At 35.8% G+C, this 23,628-nt stretch overlaps 1 protein-coding gene across 3 annotated transcripts in view; it reads right to left on the bottom strand.

Annotated features, from left to right (window-relative positions):
* Rnf180 (ring finger protein 180) overlaps positions 1 to 22,568 on the bottom strand; it is a 217,670-nt gene extending 195,102 nt beyond the window's left edge. For 2 of the 3 annotated variants that reach the window (XM_046456113.2, XM_058583067.1), the window contains exon 1: positions 21,880 to 22,417. Coding sequence is in view for 1 of the 3 variants with exons in the window: in XM_058583066.1 (XP_058439049.1) it covers positions 22,436 to 22,465 (30 nt within the window). In the remaining 2 variants the exon portion in view is untranslated. The other variant, XM_058583066.1, reaches the window with a different exon arrangement.
* Between the last annotated feature and the right edge of the window lie 1,060 nt (positions 22,569 to 23,628).

The raw sequence follows: 23,628 nt of genomic DNA, 5'->3' as shown, positions 1-23,628 counted from the left end.
TTTGGGGGCAATTCCAACACAGGTTTGGTAAGATGAAAGAGATACCTGGCTGCTACTAGGTCTTAGGCTAAGGGTACTCTATAAACTATGTCTGAGATTAAAAATGCCATTTCATTATGATGATGATGATGACTTATTAGTGACTACCACCTTATTTTCTTTTTGCAGAACATTTCATACATGTTGCTTTCCATTCATCTCTCATTGAAAGTTATAAAAAGCAACCATTGAAGAGTCACTTCAATATGTTTCTGTAGTTATTTTAAAAGAGTCATGACAAAGAACTATAAATATTCTTATAAGCAGGGTGTTTTGAATAGCTACAGCATTACATTTTTATTTATTTATTTATTTTAATTTTTTAGTTACAGGTGGATGGCAGTGTTTGAACAGCATGTTTATGGACTGCAAACTCAATTCCATCCACTACTGAGCACCTGAGACAATACTATTGGTCTAAGGAAGAGAGAAAACTATATAAGAAAACAACTGAAACTCTGTTTTCTGAACTCTGTAATAACCAGAATTAAACAAAGTTTAGATAGCATATACCAACCACATGGCTTTAATAACTCTAATCAGCAACAAAAGAACTATTGAAGCAAACAGAGAAATAACAAAGACAAGGTAATTTTAGAAAACAATACAATATAAAAGTGTATTTATTACTGAGTACATTTGAGATGCCACACAATGCTCAGACATACTTGAACCTATTCTGCAGGGACTCTGGCTTTTTAGTCAACAGATGAGGATAACAAACAGTGAGACTGTGATACTTATGTTCATATAACTGCAACAGACCAGAAAGATAACATAACATGCTGATTGATAAGGCCTAAGTCATTCAGGCACCCTCTACTTTTCTCCCAAATCCTGTGACTCATATCTTATTCTAGTACTGATCATCAAGTTGGATACAAGTTATTTTTCTAAAATAGACAGCTCCCATCCCCAACCCTTAAAGGCTAGCTTTTCCTATCTATGTCACAGTGTCTTTATCATGAAAACCTGATCTTCTTCTTTTTAACCTTTTTTTTTAGTTATTGATAGACCTTTATTTATTTAGTTATATGTGATGCTGAGAATCAAACCCAGTGCCTCACACGTGCCAGGCAAATGCACTACCACTGAGCCATAATCCTAGTCCCGAATCTGATCTTCTTTATCACCTGTCCTACACTTGGTCACTTTAACCAAGTGATCTGCAAATAACTGTTTAATTTTCTTAACCTTGCTTGCATACATTTTTCCTCATACTGTACTTCCCTACCTACTTACACTGATGTTCCTTTCTGGCATTTCATTTTCTGAATGCACTGGGAATTTGTAAAACAATGTTTTGCTGAGATATATCAAACACTAAAACATGTCATTGGTATAATATTGGAAAAAAATGAGATTTAAGATGGCAGATTAGAAGAAGGCTGCATTTCTAGTTGCCCCATGACTCAGGATTCAATCACTGAAAATACTGCTTCTCAGTAAGGTGCTGGGAATCTACTGGGACACTCTTAAATTCACTGAGTAGAAACTACTGCTGAGCTAAACCAAGCCAAAAGACAATACACCTTGCTCCAGACACACACAAATTAATCATACTTAAACTTCAGCAATAATTTAATACAAGTAATAGAAAAGACAAAAACCCCAAATTAATGACCAAGTCCCAAGAAGGATCGGCTAAGGGGGGTTTCTAGGTCCCACTCATGGGCATCCACTCCTACAGCAAAAACAGATTAACACAAAAGCTATGAATACCATAACTAGGAGGGGTCTCAATCTAGATCACCCTCACAACCTTTGATAATTACAGAGTTGTTAAGAAGAGTAAACACAGAAGGTGAACCCCATATACCCTGCTATATACAACACAACTGCCAGGTCTACTAGATGGACCCCTATAGAAAAAGTAGAATCCTAAAGCTCTGACACAATATACACTGTATAAAAATATATTAATCATCACCAAAGAACTAGTAGGAAAACTATACTACAAAACCTACTTGGAAATATATTGAAAAATTCATAACAACCTGATATCCTGAACACTTTGGCAAGAGAATACTGTGCCCTAAAACGGCTCACACTTAAGAGTGGAAGAGAGATCCATCCCAAGAGATGCACAAATTAGGCAAAGTAGCAGTTTACAAAATCAATACACAAAAATAAATCTTTCCAATACTCCAGTAATCAATCTGCTGAGAAAGAAATCAGGAAGCAATCTCATTCACAATAGCCTCCAATAAAATAAAATAACTAGGAATAAATCTAACCAAGGTGGTGAAAGATCTACAATAAAAACTATAGAACACAGGGGCTGGAGTTGTGACTCAGTGGTAAAGCACTTGCCTTCCATGCATGGGGCACTGGGTTTTATCCTTTATTAAATAAATAAAATAAAGGTATTGTGTCCATCTTTTTTAAAATTTTTATTTGTTATATATGACAACAGAATGCATTACAATTCATATTATACATATAGAGTACAACTTTTCATATCTCTGGTTGTACACAAAGTAGAGTCACATCCTTCATGTCTTTATACATGTACTTAGGGTACCATCACATACTTTATACACAGTACCTTCCATGTTCATGGATAGGCAGAATTAATATGTGACCATCACATTCCACCATCTTTCCTACCCCTATCCCTCTCCCTTCCCCTCCCTCCCCTTTTCCTCTCTGTCCTATATAGAGTTCATTTAATCCTCCCACCCCCACCCGCACATCATAGTATGGATCAGCATCCTTAAATCAGAGAAATCATTCAGCATTCGGCTTTTGGGGATTGGCTAACTTCACTTAGCATTATATTCTCCAGCTTCATTCGTTTACATGCAAATACCATGATTTTATTCTCTTTTAATGCTGAGTAATATTCCATTGTGTGTGTGTGTGTATCTCACATTTTTGTTTATCCATTCATATACTGAAGGGTATCTAGGTTGGTTCCACAATTTAGCTATTGTGAATTGTGCTGCTAAAAACATTGATGTGGCTGTGTCCCTGTAGCAGGCTGTTTTTAAGTCCTTTGGGAATAGACTGAAGAGTGGGAAAGCTGAGTAAAAAAAAAAAAAAAAAAAAAAATGGTAGTACCATTCCCAGTTTTCCAAGGATTCTCCATACTGCTTTCCATATTGGCTGCACCAATTTGCATTCCCACCAGCAATGTATGAGTGTGTCTACATCCTCCCTAACACCTATTGTTGTTTGAATTCTTAATAGCTGCCATTCTGACTTAAGTGAGATGAAATCTTAGAGTAGTTTTGATTTGTATTTCTCTAATTGCTAGAGATGTTGAACATTTTTTCATATATTTGTTGATTGATTGTATATCCTCTTCTGAGAAGTTCCTTGGCCCATTTATTGATTGGGTTATTTATTTATTTTGTTATTTTGTTTTGTGGTGTTAAGATTTTTGAGTTCTTTATATATTCTAGAGATCAGTGCTCTATCTGACATGCATGGGGTAAGAATTTGTTCCCAATTAGCTGGCTCTGTATTCACCTCACTGATTGTTTCTTTTGCTGAAAAGAAGCTTTTTAGTTTGAAACCATCCCATTTATTGATTCTTGATATTAATTCTTGTGCTATAGAAGTCTTATTGAGGAAGTTGGGTCCTAATCCCACATGATGGAGACTTGGGTCTACTTTTTATTCTATTAGGTTCAGGGTCTCTGGTTTAATTCCTAGGTCCTTGATCCATTTTGAGTTGAGTTTTGTGCATGGTGAGAGACAGGAGTTTAATTTCATTTTGTTGCATATGAATTTCCAGTTTTCCCAGTACCATTTGTTGAAGAGTCTGTCTTTTCTCCAATGTACATTTTTGGTGCCTTTGAAAATATAACTGTAATTATGTGGGTTAGTCTCTGTGTCCTCTATTCTGTACCATTGGTCTACAAGTCTATTTTGGTGCCAATACCATGCTGTTTTTGTTACTATTGCTTTATAGTATAGTTTAAGGTCTGGTATAGTGATGCCATCTGCTTCATTCTTCTTGCTAAGGATTGCTTTAGCTATTCTGGTTCTCTTATTTTTCCAGATGAATTTCATGACTGCTTTTTCTATTTCTATGAGGAATGTCATTGGGATTTTGATTGGAATTGCATTAAATATGTATAGTGCTTTTGTTAGTATGTTCATTTTGACAATATTAATTCTGCCTACCCAAGAACAAGGTAGATCTTTCCATCTTCTTAGGTCTTCTTTAATTTCTTTCTTTAGCATTCTGTAGTTTTCATTGTAGAGGTCTTTCACCTCTTTCATTAAGTTGATTCCAAAAAAGAAAAACTATTGAACACTGAAGAAAAAATTCATGAAGACACAAGAAGATGGAAAAACCTTCCATGTTCGTGGATAGGCAGAACTAATATTGTTAAAATGGCCATACTCCCAAAAGCAATCATTTTTAATGCAATCCCCTTTAAGATATCAATGACATTCTTCATAGAAGTAGAAAAAAACAGTCCTAAATTTCATTTGGAAGAATAAAAGACCCAGAATAACAAAAGCAATCCTAAGCCAAAAAAGCAATGCTAGGGTCATCATAATACCTGACTTCAAATTATACTACAAAATGAGCATGGTGCTGGCATAAAAAAACAGAAACATGGTCCATTGAAACAGAATAGAAGACACAGAGACAAAAACACACAGATAAAATCATATGATCCTTCACAAAGATGCTAAAAACATACACACTGGCAAAAAGATAGTCTTTTAACAAATAGTACTGGGATAATGGGTTATCCATATGAGGAAGAATGACATTAAATTCTTATCTCTCACCCTGTACAAAAAGTCAACTTAAAGTGGATCAAAGACCTAGAAATTAGACCAGAAACTATGCAAATCCTAAAAAATGTAGGGTAACACAACATATAGGTGCAGATAATGGCTTTCTCAGTAGGACCCCTAAAACTCAGGAAATAATACCAAGAACTAATAACTGGAATGGCATCAAATTTAAAATCTCTGAACAGCAAAGGAAACAATTAAGAATATGAAGCGAGAACATATCAAATGGAGAAAAATCTTTGCTAGCTACTCTTCTGACAAAGAATTAAGATTCGGAATATAAAAAAACTCAAAAAAAAAAAAAAAAAAAAGACCCCACAAAGAAAAGTTAAATAACACAATTAATAAGTGAGCAAATGAACTAAACAGACTCTTCTAAAAAAAGAAATGCAAATGGCCAACAGATAGATGAATAAAATGTTGAACATATTTAGCAATTAGGGAAAGAAAACTCAAAAACACACTGAGATTTCATCTCACTCAGAATAGCATCCATCAAGAATACAAACAACAATAAATTCTAGAGAGAATGCGGTGAAAAAGGAACACATTTACACTGTTGGTGGGATTAGTACAACCACTATGGAAATCAGTATGAAGCTCCCTCAGAAGACCAGGGATGGAACCCCCATATGGCCCAGTTATATCACTCCTTGGCATTTATTCTATAGAATCTAAACCAGCATACTATATAGCAATACCTGCATGCCCATGTTTACAGTAGCACAATTCACAATAGCTAAACTAAAGAACCAGTCTAGGTGTCTGTCAATGGATAAACAGATAAAGAAACAGATAAAGAAAATGTGGTAAATATAAACAATTGATTTTACCAAGCAATAAAAAAGAATGAAATTATGTCATTTTCAGGAAAATGGATGGAACTTGAGAACTTTATGTTAAGTGAGGTAAGTCAAACTCTCAAAATCTAGGGTCATATGTTTTCTCTCATATGTGGCAGCTAGAGAGGAAAAAGGAAAAGAAATGTGGGATTACTGAATCCCATGAGATCATTAGAGAAAAGGAACCAAGGGAAAGAAAGAAAGAAGAAAATACCGAAAAATGATATTGTTCAAATTATATCATTATACTGTGTGCATTTATGAATACATAACATATTTTCCCATTATATACAATTACAACACACCAATAAAAAATGAGGAAAATTAGAAAAAAAATGACATTTGTTAATATTACCATCAACCTCAGCAAAAAAAAAATTTTTTAATTATTGGGCAGTAGCCAAGGTCAAAGTGGTGAATACAAGGTTTTAAAAATACTAATTTTCACTTAAAGTTCCAATTTATCACTTGTAACAAATACTATGAAGTATTACATCTGAATACATATCAATCTTTCAAGTAAAAAATGATTTGAAACAAAAAACGGTGCCACACTGGCTCAGCTCTCAACTAAAACAATAGAGCAGGGCTTTTCCTCAAGACTCAACAGATTTTTGGCAGATTGCAGAGGTACTTTATATGTTTTTGCCTTTTTTTCCACAAAAAAGACCTAAAAGACATGTATTAAAGAGTTAAAATTTAACAAAATCTGTAATATTTGTTTCAATAAATGTTGTTTCAACATTCTTAACTGAACGTGTGTAGCAGTATAGAATAAAATGATCACTAGTGTAGTTCACTGCCACTGTCTTGATTTAGCTAAGGGACCAATAGTTTCTCCCATTACTGTTTTTATATTATTAGTGCAAATGTCACCACAGTGAAAAAGACAAATAATATCCTGATATTACCAAAAGAATGATTTCTGAATGGGTCTTGGAGACAGCAGGTTTCACAGACCACATTTTTAAAATAGCTACTTGGTGCAAAAAAGTGAATTATGCAAGTCTTATTGCCACTGAGCTACATCCCTAGTCCTTTTAATTTTGAGATAGGGTCTCACTAAATTGCCAAGGCTGACCTAGAATGTGAGATTCTTCTGCCTCAGCTTCCTGAATCACTGGAACTACAGGCATGTACCACTGCACCCAACTAAACCAAAATAATTTTAAAAACTGAAATACAACTCAAGTAATTTATCCAACCCCCAACCCCCACAAAATTGGAAGACATATTGGCACAAATGGTATAACAGGAAAATTTTGCCAAGAATGGGAAGCCCTTAAGATAATTGTATAAAGTTAGTATGACTTTGACATAGAAAATATATAAAAATATATAATTTGACAAGCAAATATAAAACCAGACAAGAATAAAAAAAATATAGACCTATTTATAGATGCTAAAATCTTAAATAATATATTAGCCAGCAGACTCCATAAATAAATTAAAATAACAATAAATTTTGAACAAGAAAAGTTATATTCAGTAATTCAAAGATGATTCAAAATTATAAAAGAAATCTATTCAATATATTCAATACACTAGAAAAGACTCATGCTCATCCTTAAAGATGCAATGACAACATCAGTATGAAGCTTAATTGTGAGTAAAAAAAAGAACATTTAAATACTCAAGAAAAGGAAGGAAACTTCCTTAACCTGATAGAGGGAGTTTATCAAAAACTCTAGCAACGAAACTACCGAATGGTGAAACTTTGCAAGCATTCCATGAAAATCAGGAAAAAAACAATGATGCTTAGTATTTGCTCTACTATCTAGTTGTGTCAGAACTCCTAGATAATAGAAGAAGAAAAGTAAATAAGAGGTCTAAGGATTGGAATGGTTATCAGTGTAAAATAAACTAACAGCCTGTTATACATGATACCATTTTTCTTTCTTAGGCTGACAATGTTTCCATTTTGTTAGAAACTATAATCATGATGGTAAGCAAGCATGTTCCCTTATGCTGAGGCACTGATGAGAAAATGTCTGAGTAAACAATACTTACATAATACTACATACACACACACACATACACTCATACCCTTTGATGTAGAATTTATTTTCCCTTACTACGTAGAAGGTGTTGAATAACTATTTGTTCATTAAGATGATTTTTATTTCAATTACATTATTTTCCTAAATTAAAATATTCATGGCATAAAATGTTTAAATTCAACTTTCAGGTTTACATTCAATACTTTCAGTATTTTATTAATCAGCCAAAAGACACCCTACCCTCAATGTAATTTTACTAGTTTATATAGTAAAAATAGACCAGAATCACCTTTAATTCCTTATTTCTACCAAAAAATTCCCTGAAGGCAATCTAAATTTTTCCTTAACAGATGCATCAAATTCTTATAGCCGCCACACATCATTTAATTATAAAGACATTTCCATATTTTTAGGTCCTCATTACAGCAGAATCCCAGTTCACAGTACCAAAATCTGAATTATTGTTCTCAGGTTGCCATAACCCAATACCATAGATTAAGTGGATTATACCAAAAAGAAGAAAATCATTTTCTCACAGTTTAAGTATGAAAGTTCAAGATCAAGCTACTGACAGGATTTATTTCTGGTGAGGTGTCTCTTCCTGCCCTAGAATTGGCTGCCTTCTGGTTAGGTGGGACCTCACATGGCTTTTCTTTGAACACCTGTTTTGGTGGTGGCTCCTCCTCCTCCTCCTAATTATGACATTAGTCATATTGGATAATGGTCCACTTTTAAAAATGCATTTAACTTTAATTATCTCCTTAAAGGCTTTATCTTCAAATATAGTAACATCAGGAGTTAGGACTTGAATATATGGATGGGGGGTTGTGTACAATTCAGTTCATAATGGTACATACAGAACCCATACCAGTCCTCTCAATTTGGACATTAGTATAATACCCATGTTTTGTTGTGTGTCTTTTCTATTATACTTCATGTATAAAATAACATCATGGCATAAAGGAGAAAAATATTAAATTTGGAATTTCTCAAAAAGAAAAAAATCACCTGTGAACAATGACCAAAAAAAAAAAAAATCAAAAAGTGAAATGACCAAAGAATTTGGAATTCCTTCATCATTTATCAGTATTTCTTTAAAACTGTGATAAGATAAAAAGCCAAGTGAGATAAAGGAGTAAATGTATGAAAAAAGCAATGCACACCTATGTGGAAAATAAAATGCTTAAATGATTTAGCCAACTCAGACCATCAGACCAATATTATTTCTAAATTTTGGTGTTTTTCTTTTTCTTTTTCAGTGCTGGGGATTGAACCCAGGGTCCCACATGCCACACAAGCACTCTACTTCTGAACTACATGGTCTCATTAAGTTCCCCAAGCTGGCTTTAAATTTGTGATTCTCCTGCCTCAGCCTCTTGAGTCATGATGCATACCACTGTGTTCGGCTTCATTCTTTTTTTTTCTCTTAAACTTAAATTACCATCTTAAATTTAAAATGTGTATCTACTTTTTTTTTTTTTTAATTCATGAGCACCATGATACATTTGTAGCCATTAGACTGTGGCATATTCAATTACCTGGAGGTTGTATTACTGGAAGTTATGTCCCATAAAATGGGAAGAAATATCCCTTTTATAAATATTAACAAATAGCATTTATTAAAGTAAGGGAAATATTATTATGTAGTACACAGGAACCTTCGAAGTAATTCATAACTGCTTTGTAGAAGTGGACTTAGGAACCAGTGACTGTTCACATGGACATAACATCATATGTAATAACTGTTGGGAATGACCTGCACTGACATTGATTATTTTATAAAATTGATAGCATGTCAGTATTTCTTGCTAATGTTGAATCCTCCTCCTGAGCACAGAATAACTGAAATAAAAATAACTCAAATCCAAGCAGGCCACAGCAAAGAAGTACTAACAACTTTGCAATCAGTGTTATGTGAAGCAAAGATAAAAATGAGTGAGTTTTAAAAAACACAAACTTCTAGATTTGTTTCTGAATCATTTAAAAATGCATCAGGATAAAAAAAGTAATCCTATGTTAAGTAGAAATGAAAATAGCTTTTTAAAGTTAAAACTAGATTCCTGTGGAATTTACATGCCTTCTTTAGTTCAATATTTCTTGCACATATATTATTTAGTGAAAGCTACCTTATAATCCAGGATTCTTCAATAATCATTGCTGTTATATAGTTCTGAGTTTGAAAATGATAAAGTTTAAATAGGTCTACATACTTTGGTGTTCACATTCATAAACATTTTTCTTTAAAAGTAACCAATTTTGTTGATTAAAAATATTTCAATACAGAACTACTTTATCTCCATCTATCTACTTCTCACCATCCTTATTTCTATTTCTGCCTTCCCAGGCATTGATGAGTTCTTAGGCATTATGCAATTGATACCCAGACATAATAAGAAAAATTAATAGGACTCTGACACTATAGTAATAACCAGATGCTTCCTACCCTGATTCTTAAGCTACACACTTCAACTGAAGCTGAGCACCACTTTTTTTTTTTTTTCAGGGGTAGATGGGTATTGAACCCAGGAGCACTTAAGCAAGCCAGCCAGGGTCTTGCCAAGGTGCTTAGGGCCTTGCTAAGTTACTGAGGCTGGCTGTAAACTTGTGATCCTCCTCTCGCAGTCTACTGAGCTGCTGGAATGAGTACCACTTCCTAAATTGCCTATTCCCCCACACTCCAAACACACACACACACACACACACCACAACTCAAGTACTTAGTCTTGAAAGCCCTCTGCTATCTTTCAGATTAAGTCACTCCTTCAGGAATTGTAAAATAGCACTTAAGCAACACAAACATTTTGCAAGTTCTATATCCTGGTTATAGATGTGTCCATTTTAACTGATACTATCCTTTGGTAAAGGAGGAATAAATTTTAAAGATGAGTGAAATTGATAGTAGGACCCATATACTCACTTCTCACATACTACCTTTTATGCTGAAAATAAAAGAAATCACATACAAAATTAATAAAGTTGTATATAATACTGAAATATACATTTCCAAAAGGTGCATATGTATTTGTATTTATACACGACTCTTAGAAATCACTATATATGATGACACTACATGCTTTTATTCCAAGGAACAGTTCCAGTCATTTTTGAAGATTTTTTTTTTTTCTGAAATAGGATCTTGCCATTTTGCCTAAGTTGGTCTCAAACAGTACTCCCACCTCAGCCTCCAAAGTAGCTGGGACTACAAGAATGCACCAATCCACCATGCCTCACTATTTTTGTAAATTCTTAAGCAATACAGGAAACATCTAAATATCACTCTAATAAAGATGCCAACACTATTTCTAATTAGACCAAACAGAACAAATAAGAAAAAGGAATAAAGAAAATCAAGTCAAGTGATTTTTTTCCAGTTAATTTTTTAAAAATATTTTTAGTTGTAGCTGGACACAATAACTTTATTTTATTTCACTTTTATGTGATGCTGAGGATCAAACCCAGTGCCTCACATGTGCTAGGCAAGGGCTCTACCACTGTGCCACAACCCCAGCCCTTTCCAGTTAATTTTAAGTTGTATTTTAAGGTTACAAATATTGATTCATCCAGTAGATTTGCTAACTATTTTGTCAGTGAATACAAAGAATAATATAGATATGTACTGTGAAAGCACATAAGTGGGTAAAGGAGGCTCTAAGACAGTTAGATGGGAGAGAGTAGATGAAAAGGGAAACATCTAAGTGAAAGCTTGAGCCTGGGGTCAAATGAAGCCTTCTTTCCCCATATACTTCTCAGGCTGACTGCTTAGAAGAAGAGATAAGGGCTAAAATATATTTAAGTGAAATATGTTTAAGTTAATATTATTTAGTGAATATTATTAATATTATTTAAGTAAAATAATACACTAGAAAACATGGCTTTAACCAAAAGTTAATAAATACTGTCTTACTTTTATTAAATGGATATATTGTTTTTGATGACCAATAATCAAGAAAAGATGCATATCAGAAGATGATAGCCCAAATAAGCACACTGACCTGGCTTCATATGCTTTTATCTTCAGGTCAAAGGAACAATGACAGAGTGACTCTTTTTGGATATAGAGCAGTTCACTAGGTTACCTCGAAAATATTTTTGGCTCCCAAAACATTGCTAAATAATGGAAACAAAAAAGAAGTATCTTTTATGTATCTCCCAATACATAAAGCAATGACTATGAAACCAAGGGACTTAGGTTAGTTTACTTATTTATCCTACCAGCTTCCCCCAAAAGAGGGTTTTAAGCTCCTAGCACTTTTACTGTTTGTTCTATTTTACCTCAATGGTCTTTACCTTTGGGTTCATCTGCCCTAAGCTTCTTTTAGTACTTATGTCACTGAGCCACTATGTATCAAACCAATGTATACATCTATTTCTTCCTCTACTTATAAACTCTCAGAAGAAGGGTGTAAGCAGTATCTCAAGTCTTTATGATACTGGTGGTGGGGCACACCTGTAATCCCAGCAGCTCAAGAGGCTGAGACAGGAGGATCACAAGTTCAAAGCCAGCCTCAGCAACAGCAAGGTGCTAAGCAACTCAGTGAGACCCTGTCTCTAAATATAATACAAAGTAGGGTTGGGGATGTGGCTTGGTGTCAAGTGCCCATGAGTTCAATTCCCAATACCATTAAAAAAAGTCTTTATGATCCCTGGAATACTACAGATATACTATATGTGACTATATATGTTGCTGAATTGAATCAGAGGTAACTAGAGCTACTATTCTTTCTTTTGGGCACTGAAAGGAATCTCAAACATATCAGGTATAAACCACATTATACATTTCATTTAAATTCACCTATGAGCCAAACTGTATATCAAGCTGAATCACATAAGGAAAACATCCAATTCAGAGATTAAATTATGATTTGTATTGTCATATGAGTCTGGCTTAATCAAAATGCTTGCCGTAGTTCACAATGTGCTTTTATAAGATTCTGCCCCCTCCCTAGTAAAACCTTAATGGTATTCATTATTACTTAAAATTACAAAGGAAAATGGAATAGGGTAACACTTTCAAAATGGATTACTAGATTTTGTTTTAAATAAAATGCTGAATTTAAATGGTAATGAAAACTACTAGCTATTTTATCAGACACACTCAACTATGACGGAAAAACATTGCTACAGAAATACAACCAAGACAAGGCTTTGAACAGGGTGACAGCAGGGAAGGTAGTAAATATCTATCAATACTGGATATATATAAAAGGTATATCAACAGAATTTCCAGATCAATAGGATGTGGAGTCTAACTAAGAGAAGTAAAAAGGGCACAATGTTTTTTGTCATGAACCAACTGTAAGGATGGGATGGATGTTGACTGATACAGAGAAACCTGTGGGTAGAACAGAAGAGGTAGATCCAAGAGTTTAGTTTTTGGATATATTAAGGTTTGAAATGTCTAATCAGGGGGTTTGAATATGGGATGGTTTGCTAAAGACATGTAAATGGATCCAACTTACAAAGCTGTGAGTTCACATAAATTTTCTAAGGATATAAATTTCCTCTCAGTTGTGTCCATCACATTCAATCATTTCCTCATGGATTTTGTAATTTTGGAGATGAACTCATCTGTATTGTAAGTGTAGTATGGGACCTTTTTTGAGGACAAATACTTCCTTGCCAGCTCTTTCAAAAGGTAAAATGTAGGAGAATTTCTATTATAAATTTTTTTGTATTATACACATTATAAACAGTAAGCAAATATGAGATCTCAACAATAGAAATTGTGGGTCTAGTCATCAAGGTTTTACTTATGAAAACTTGAAGCATTTTATTCTCTATACTGAAGGTATAAACCTTGAAAATATAAAATAGATCATTATTCCCTGCTCTCTTCAAGGGCTTCTCTGTCCTCTGCTGACCAGGCAGCTGTCCATGATCTGCCCCTAGCTGGCCACAACAAGAAAAGGAGAACATGGAAGCAGCAACCAGTTCCAAGGTGAAACTTCATGATTTTATATTCAGTCTTGATCAGCTTTCACATGATATCAGATGTACTCTCCTTTAGCCATCCTAAAAATAAAAGTGTCCAATAAATTCACAGAGTTCACAAAACTGCATACATCGCTATCTTATCATATGAATGTTGGTGGTCTTTTTCACTTTTAAACTTTGTTTTGCTTTTCTGTACTTTTCATCTTTTCTTTTGAAATCCATATCAAGACATATACAATATACTGTCATTTATTGTTTGTTTTTGTAAACTTCTACTTGGCAGCAACTGCTTCTGCAGATAGCTACTCTAAAGAGTCCTTTAGCATAGATCTCCCTGAAACTCAGTGAATATTATTAGATGGTTACTCTAAGAAGAAAATTTGGCTTATATACTAAAACATCTCATCTGTACTAGTTGTTTCTTCTGTCTTCTCATTAAGTAAAGTCCTTAGAGACCACTGAAGTATGTAGTGTTTCGCTTGCCTTCTTTAAATGTTTCCAGACATTAAAGTTTTCTACACTATGAACAGTTAGTCATGACTCTTTGTAAATCTAACACTCAAAGTTTTACAATAAAACTTTCTAAGGTGATTGGTGAAGATTCCCTCATAACAATTATTCTGTGAAATTTCTTTAAAGCCACTTTTTTGAAAATCACATTCTTTAACAAAGTAGCAATTGTACTGCCCTCACATAAAATCTTACAAGGAACCCCAAAATTCCCACAAGAAAAAAAAATGGAGAGGTTAAATACTCTAGTATCTGCAGAAACTCTGAAGCAGACTAAACACCACTGACACAAAATATATTACTCATGAAACTACCATCAATCAGGCTGTGAAATTAAAGTAACATTATAATTTCTTTCAATAATAAATCTTCCTTTGTTCTATAGCATTCCTGAAGTTTCATTTTAGATTCCTTATTTCTTTTTTTCCCTATACAAGTTCAATTACAAAGAGATCTACCCAGACTTGTTGTTATACAGGTTGAAGAAATTACCCATGTTCACTTTTCTGCCTACCTGCTTAGAACTAAGTTCAAAGCCTATTTATATACAGAGTATTTAGTCTATTTCCCCTAACAGTCTGGTTCTCCCTTTCTGCTCTACTCTTCAGAACAGCATCTTGTATTCCATTTATTGCCTACCTGTTTCCCTGGGAGAGGAACTGATATAACATAATAAAAAGCTAACTGTAATTGCTCATGTACCATCACCAGGGTTCTTTATGTATCAGGTCTCCAGATTGTCTGTAGTACATGCTACAAATTCCCCTACTGCATAGTGGCTTCCTAGAATTTTCTGGAATCACAGGAAGTAAAAGATAACCCATCAATTCCTGCCTTAAAGAGAAGTATCTGAAAGGTAGAAAGGAATATCTGCCCAATTTGCTGGCTGGTCGAGGTCCTATGTATGAAGGAATTGACTACAGGGACAGAATAAAGCCTCTTAGCCTGTATTTATCAAACAGTCTACATCACAAGGAAAGGATGGGATATGCAGATGCACTGATATAGAGAAATTCCTTTCAACCTAGGGCCATTTGCTTCTTAGTGAAGATCATTTCCTTCTGAATATTTATTTTATATAGATATATAGATATTCAGAATATATATATATATATATATATGTTTATATACATATATGTATATATGCATATATTTATGTGTATGTTAAAAAGACACATCTTCTAAAAGATAAAACATTACATAAATATATATTTTATAAATAAATATGCACAAACATATTTTATATTATTTATAAAATACATTATTTAATGGTGAGTTTTCATTTTATTCTACATCTATATAAGAACTTAATGAAAAATGAGAAAAGACTATATTGGAAGCTACTAGTTGAATGCCAGTTTTGAACTGGGAGACTTTTTTTAAAAATTGGTGACTGAGAGACTCATATACATTTTTAAAAATTAATAATTTTATGTATTCCCAAGAGAAACTAGGTGGCATTTTAATTTCTTTACTTACTCATGTATGCTCTACTTTATCTAGAAAGAAGTTTTGAAAGGTAGAAAACTACAAACCTAAGGAAGACCAAGAGTGTGACTACATGCAGGGTCAGAAAACTGTTCCAAAAAAAGGAGTATAATGATTGGTAAAGTGAAATATTGAGAATATTTTTAATTTCAGTATAAGAAGAGACAGAATTAAGAGATCACCCCAAAACTGAAAGAAATGTGTGCATATGGGCAAATGGTTAGTATGTACAATTAATCCTACAACATAAATTTTTCAACAGTAGAAAAGATATGAAAATGCTGTTCCTCAAAGAGGAAACCCAGATGGCCAGCAATCACATTAAAGGTGTTGAACTTTCCAGAAATCAAGAATATTAAAATTAAAACATACCACTTCACACCCATGATACTAGAAAGTTATAACTAAGTATGAGCATTTTATAAAACAATTTGTACAGATTTGGTAAGGGATTTGCAGTTCTACTTCTAGGCTTATAGGTATATAAAGAAACAATATATCATATAGGAATGTTCATTTTGGCAACACTTTGTAGTAATAGCAAAAAAATGGAAACAATGAAAGTGTGTATCAATAGATTTGATAAGTTATTTTTGTTCATTCATAAAATAATAAATATATCAATAAAAGTTAATAAATTAAAGCCATGAATATCTAGAAAATACTCAAAATTATTTTGGGCAGATTAAAAATAAGATGCTGAAATACACCTAAAGTTTGAATATTGTATAGTTATAGACATTTTAAAGCATGTGAAACAATGTTACATTTTGTTCAGTGATACATGCATATGTAGTAAAACCATAAAAACATGCATGGGAAAACGGGACTTAAGGGGACTTACACCTGATCTGCATTTTTCTCTTAAAAAGTCAGAATAAATTGTAAGATGTTAATGATTTTAAAGCTAAGTGTAGATATGAGTGTTTAGTATATCATTCTCTACATATATTTGAAATAGTCTATATTTTTTTAAAAAAACTTAAATTTTATCCTATTGGAAATATAATAGAAACTACATTTTATATCCCTTTGTGATTCTGAAGAAGATAATTCAATGTTCTCCAACATTTGTTGTCAAACTAAGGCATTTGTCAATGTGAAAAATATAAAATATTTATTTCGCTTTCAAGAGTAATAAAGCAGCCTCAGATTTCCATTTAATTCTGAAATGCTAAAAAATAACAGATATAGTGAGGGGAAAGGGGTTACCACCACAACACTTGCGTCAAAATAACTACCCCTACCCGTGCAAGGAGTTCTCCTTGTACATTGGAACAGCTGAAAGTTTTTGAAAGAAAGTACAGATGCTCAGGATTTTTCCTAAACCTGTTTGAGTTAGAATTCTGCATTGAGACAGCACATACCAAGACTAAAAATGGCACAAAAAGTGAGCAACTCTGATTCAGACAAATCATGTAGTTGGAATACCAAAGGGATAGTTTGCTAATGTGGTTCATTCTAAGTTTTATGTAGCCTCTCTATACACAGTACAAGCCATAGGTGGAAAAAAAAAAAAAAACCTCTCAGAAAACATTTAATAATACTATACTAGCTAATATCACAAAAAATAGGGGATAGTAGTGGCAGTTCATATGATCAATCATAAAATAAAGTGTTCTTGGATGTTGGTAATGGAATTACACTAGGAAAAAAAAACAGGCTTATCTTTTACAAAATAAACACAAAAAGTTTGCACACTATAATCAACACACACTCTGGATGATGTGATAATGGTGCTGAATATTTTTTTTTCCCAGCTGGATATACTGTCCAGCTCATCTACCTTGCTCTAATTTCCAGGAGACTGACTTTTGGAATGCAGTAATAGAGATCCCTATGGTTTGGATATGTGATGTCTCTCCTCCATACCACCATCAAAGCTCTTGTGTTAATGAAGGAATGACTGAGGAGGTGAGATGATTGGATTGTGAGAGCTTTTACCTAATCAGTCTGTTTTAGTTGGAATGGACTAAATGCTAACTGTAGGCACGGGGAGTGTAGCTAGCGGAGGTAGGTCACTAGGAGCATGTCCTGGAAAGGTATATCTTCAGAGCACCTCCTATCCCTGCTTCCTAGCTGCCATGTCCAGAACAGATTCCCTCTACCAAGCCCTTCTGTCATGATGTGTTGCCTCATCATGGGCCTGGAGCAATGGACTTGGCCAACCATGAAAGAAAATAAACTTTTCCTCCTCTAAATTATTTTTGCAGGTATTTTGATCACAGTCATGAAAAGCTGACTAACATATTTGCCTTCTGGCTCCAAATTTGATTTGCCAGTGGGAACACCTGCAGTAAATCAGAAGAAAGCAAAACTTCGAGATCACAGGCCGGAATTCTAGACAATGTTCTACACAGAGCTACCTTTTCTGGGTTTCAATAATGATCCCCATCTCTTGCCCCTTCAGGCCGAGAGATAAAATTGTCCCCATGATTTCTAGCCCTAGGGTGCTTCACCATCCATTGTCAGTTTATTTTAATCCATATACATCTTTCTAAATTAAACTCATCTCAAGTACCTCACTTGAGCCATCTATTTTTCTATTTGAACAGTTTAAAATAATTATGAAGTACAAATTACACCTCATACATGAGTACCAAATTTCTTCTGTAGATCTAATCTTATGAGCTGATATATACAAAGCTGAAATACATATATATATATATATATATATATATATATACATATATATGATATATCTACTATTATATGATATATATGTGTGTGTGTGTGTGTATATATATATATATATATATATATATATATATGATTGATATATCTACTATTCTAGGTGCTATATATGGTACAAGGGAGAAATATATGGCAGGGGACATGATTTGTTTGTGCTTTTCAGGGTATGAAAATGTGTGTGGACAAAAAGTTTAAAATGAAAATAAATAATCAAAATCACAGAAAGTAAATAACAAATATAACTATTAAGTAAATTGAAAACAAGAAGCAAGAAATAGGGAGTCAGGGAAGGCTTTGTGGAGAAAGTGATACTTCCAGCTAGGTTGTAAAAGATAAGAGAGGATTCAAGTAGCATTAGTCAGGTAGAGTAGAGAGAAAAGGGTATTTTGAGGAAGGAAAATAAGTAAACCAAAAAGCTAAGATGGGAAAGAGTACGGTTGCTTGGTTAGCAAGAAGTATAATTCTTGACTTGAGCAGGGGAAGCTTTATTTCTGACTCTACAATCTCATGAGTTCTAAGTCCAGCAGGTTCAGCTATATAAATATTGAATATACAATTTTTGTATATCCCAGAAGACAAATGGTGTGTGAAACAACGGATTCTATCTCAAAACCATTTTTTTTCATTTTTTTAATTTGTTCTAATTAGTTACACATGACAGCAGATAGCATTTCAGTTCATTGTACACAAATGGAACACAGCTTTTCATTTCTCTGGTAGTATATGATGTAGAGTTCTACCATATGTGCAGTCATACATGTACCTAGGGTAATGAAGTCCATCTCATTCCATTCCACCATCTTTCTTACCCCTGTGTCCCCTTCCCTCCCCTCCACTCTCTCTTCTTTGTCCAATCAAAGTTCCTCCATTCCCGCCCCCCATTATGGAACAGCATCCACTTAACAGAGAGAACATTTGGCCTTTGGTTTTTTGGGATTGGCTTATTTCGCTTAGCATGACATTCTCCAACTCCATCCACTTACATGCAAATGCCATAATCTTATTCTCTTTTATTGCTGAGTAATATTCCATTATGTATATATACCACAGTTTCTATAGCAATTCACCTATTGAAGGGCATCTAGGTTGGTTCCACAGTTTAGCTATTTTGTATTGAGCTGCTAAAAAACATTGATGTGGCTGTGTCACTACAGTATGCTGATTTTAAGTCCTTTGGGTATAAACTGAGGAGTGGGGTAGCTGGATCAAATGGTGGTTTCATTCCAAGTTTTTAAAGGAATCTCCATATTGCTCTTCAGAGTGGTTGCACCAATTTGCAGTGCCACCAGCAATGTATGAGTGTACCTTTTTCTCCACATCCTTGCCAACACTTATTATTGCTTGTATTCTTAATAACTGCCATGCTGCCTGGAGTGAGATGGAATTTTAGAGTAGTCAAAACCAAAAATTTGAGCAGAATTTGGTTAAAAAGATAAACCTTAGTTTTCCATTAAAAGCACAGTCCCCAATTTATCCATATTGTTGACCCATATGTCTATATTATCCATTCCAAACTGCCTTAAATTGGTATCCATGTCAGTTTTGGTCCCTTCCCATAGGTTTCTGAATAGGCCAGGCAATTCTCATTCAGAATAAGCCTCATGCTTTGACTATATGGTCACACTTTGAAGACACAAAGCAACTTTCTTCCATGAAGTTCAAACTATTTTCTAGACATTACTTCATTAATTCTCCAAATATCCCTATGAAAGAAAGGATAGGTTATCATTCGTTTTTAAATGGCTGAGTAGAGGTGATATATTAGGGAAAGTAACTGTCTATTCCATGAGGCAACAATGAAGTCTAGGCACACTGTCCCCTAAAATTTGTGCTAGGGTAGTTAGCGAAATTTAAGTGATCATTTTTAGCTCCTTGATAAAAAGGCATGTATATGTACAAAGTATTATTATTATTATTATTCAGGGAGGTGTGTCATAAAATCCTACAGAGGTCTATTAAAATGATTATTAATTCACTGCATACTTGGCTGGAAGAATTCCTGTTTGATGTATGAGAGTTACTTATTAAAGAGGCTGGGATCTGTCTTCAAAACACTAAGATTTTAGTGTCTCTAGTTAACTGTATTTTTATAAAGAAAGAAAACTTTATTCTTTTTTAATTTTAGAAGAATAAAACCCTTCACTTTGAAAAGCCAAATACATAAAAGTGTAAGCGAGAAAGAAAAATGGGGCTATAAAAGATCCATGGCAAAACTACTTAAATGCAAACCCTAGGGAAACCAGTAAATTGCTGATATCTCTGGGGAGATTAAAAAAGCACAACAGTGTAATACACATGCAATTACTGTACAATTTAATTTTCACTAAAATGACTGTTCTCCTACATGTTCAATTCTTTATGACCAAAGTGAATTTGCTATATTCACAGATACCTAGCAGCTCATCTCTTCCATTCTACTTATTTATGAACACTTAGAATCTCTGCTATGATCACCACCAAGAATCTTTGGGCTTCCAGTAGCACTATATTTACACAGGAAATAAAAGATTTAACAAAAGAAAGGAAGGAGTTTTACTCCTTATTTCAACTCTAGTGATCCTATTCAATAACTGAAAATTATTTTGATCTTTTTCAGGAGTCTGAAAACATTCAACTCTATTTTATAAGGAAGGATTTTAATAATTAATGAGTAAATTCAAATAGAATGGGTACCTGACTGACACTTTTTGAGTGCTAAATTTTGCTTGAGGCTGACAGAGTGACTGGACCACCAAGGACAACTCTGTCAAACAAGTGCTAATCACAGCTTCCTCCTTAGTTTTGATATAATCACTTTTCTACCTGGGTGCCTCTCAGCTGTCTGGTCTATAAAATGGGCTAATAAGTAACCTGCCTACATAATGCTCCTTTGAAGTTAACTAATAAACGCTCTCGTGAATACGCTTAAAACTATTAGATGCTAAGAAAATACTGAGTAGTATCTAGGAAAGAATATGGTCATATTTACACGTTAGTGCTAATGACTGCATTATCCCCCAAAGGACCCCCTCTTCCCACCTCCGTCCAGATGCATTTCAGAGCTTCCTTATGACCGCTGCCTAGCAGAAAGTCTGTACACTCAGAACCCAAGGCTGAAACAAAAGCAGCTGAAACACCAATACTGAAATGGACCAGACAAAAGAAAGTGGATCTGAGCAGAGGGCACCGGACCTGGAAGGGGGTGTACGCCAGCTGTCCCCAGGAGCTCTGACCCTAAGCAGGACGCTCCTCACCTCGGACCTGAAGAGCGTTCAGCGCAGACCCCGCTCCCACCAACCCTACCCGCCACGGCCTCCTCACCACGCCCCCGGCGCCCCGCCGCCAGGGCTCGGGTTTCAGACCCCACGTAATTCCACCCTGCCGGCGGGGCACGCCCGGAGGCCGCCTCCGACGCCTCAGGTGCGAAAGTTAAACCGCGCCGCGTCACCTGAGGCCGGGGCGCGAGGCCGGGCCAGCAGCGCCGAGTCCCAGCCCAGTCCCTCGGCGTGTCCTCACCTGGGCCAGCCCGGGGGCCCGAGCCGCCTGGTCGAGCCGAGGCCGAGCCCCTCGGGAGGTGCTGCCGCCGCGCCGCGCCCCGCCCCGCTCCGCTCCCAGACTCCGGCCCTTACCTGCGTCCGCTCCCGGAGCCGCCGGCTCGGCGCCCCCTCCGGTTCACCCGCAGCCCGGCGTTGAGGACTCCTGGTGGCGGCCGCTGCAGCTCCGGCGGCGGCGATGCCGGTTCGGGGAGACGGGAAGCGACAGGAGCCAAACCCCGCGGAAAGCGCTCGGGCTGTGCCGGCAGTCCCGATCCCGCGGCCTCGGACTCAGTGCCTCTGCGCTGCTTGCCCGGCTCACTCCGCCTCTGCGGGTTCCCACCCGAGGCCCGCGTGGGCGGCGCCGGGCCCTGACCCTGCGTGGACCCAGGAGAGGCGCGGGCCGCGCTGGGCCAAGCGGAACCGTGGGAAAGTTTCCCCTCTCCTCACCCACTGGCCGGAACAAGGAAAGTCTGCGCTGTCTCCGGCCTCAACCAGCCCTTACTGGAGTTCCAGGCCCACCTGCTGGGTCCATTCCCTGCTAAAATCGGCCGGCGTCCCAGCCACCCATCCCCATGCCTAAGGCTTCCAAAGGTGGCACCTTTATATGGGTTCAGTTTTCCCTTCTGATATCACTACATTCGCAGCTTACCTTCCTGTGCGTAAGGTTCCACCCATGCATAATGGAGAATAATCACTGAAGATACCTGACTCCACTCCTGGCAAATCACAGTTGTGAAGTGAGTTGGTGCCTGGAGTCAAAAGTGCCTGTTCAAGGAGTGAGTGACGCTTGGAGTAAATGCTGACTTGCCAGAGAGTCATAAAACTTGATTCAGAGCAATGAAAAAAGATGTTCAAAACTCTATGAATGAGATGTGGAATATGAAAAGCACATTTTATTAGTTGGCTTGCGGAATGGGGAAGGAAGCTACAAGGGAACCCCCAAACAATTATATAGCTTTCTTTCTCAGATAGATACAAACATTTTCATTTGCCCGAGATGGCTTATTTGGAATCTTGTCCCAAGAATAGGGCTGTATGGGATGAACCCCCACCCCCGGAAAAAAAAAAAAAAAAACAATGAAAAGGATAACAGAGACATCACAAAAAAAAAAAAAAAAAATTCTTCAGGTCAATATACCTAATGAATATAATGCAAAAATCCTCAACAAAATACTAACAAACCAAATCCAATCAACATAGAAAATGATTATGCAACACGACCAAGTGGGATTTACTTTAGGAATGCAAGGTTGGTGTAACATACAAAATTTATCAATGTAATATTCCATTTTCATACATTAAAGGACAGAAACTACATGATCCTCTCAACAAATGAAGAAAAGCGTTTGGCAAAAAACAACAACTTTAATAATAACACACACACACACACTACACACTTAAACTAGGCATAGAAAGTAACTTCTAGTACCTAATAAAAGACATCTATGAAAACCCATAGTTAACGTCATACTTTTTTTGGTGACGCAGATTGAACTCAGGGGTGCTCCACCACTGAGCACTGAGCCATATCCCCAGCTCTATTTTGTATAAAAGACAGGGTCTTACTAAGTTGCTTAGCACCTCACCATTGCTGAGGCTGGCTTTGAACTTGGGATTCTCCTATCTCAGCCTCCCCAGCCACTGGGATTACAGGTTTGTGCCACCCTGCTTGGCCCATAGTTAATGTCATACTTAATCATGAAAGAATGAACATTTCCAACTAAATCTGGGAATAATACAGGGGGTCAGTTCTTGCACTCCTATTCAATATTGTCCTGTAGATTCTACTCAGGGCAATTAGGGAAGCCAAGTTTGAATATCTAACAGCTAATAAAGCAAACA

This window comes from Marmota monax, unplaced genomic scaffold (genome assembly GCF_021218885.2).
Source record: "Marmota monax isolate L192 unplaced genomic scaffold, Marmota_monax_Labrador192_F-V1.1 WCK01_AAM20220418_F8-fsc00130, whole genome shotgun sequence".
Classification (NCBI taxonomy): Eukaryota; Metazoa; Chordata; class Mammalia; order Rodentia; family Sciuridae; genus Marmota; species Marmota monax.
The sequence above is the reverse complement of the archived record's forward strand: the minus strand, read 5'-3'. Positions and strand labels throughout refer to the sequence as shown.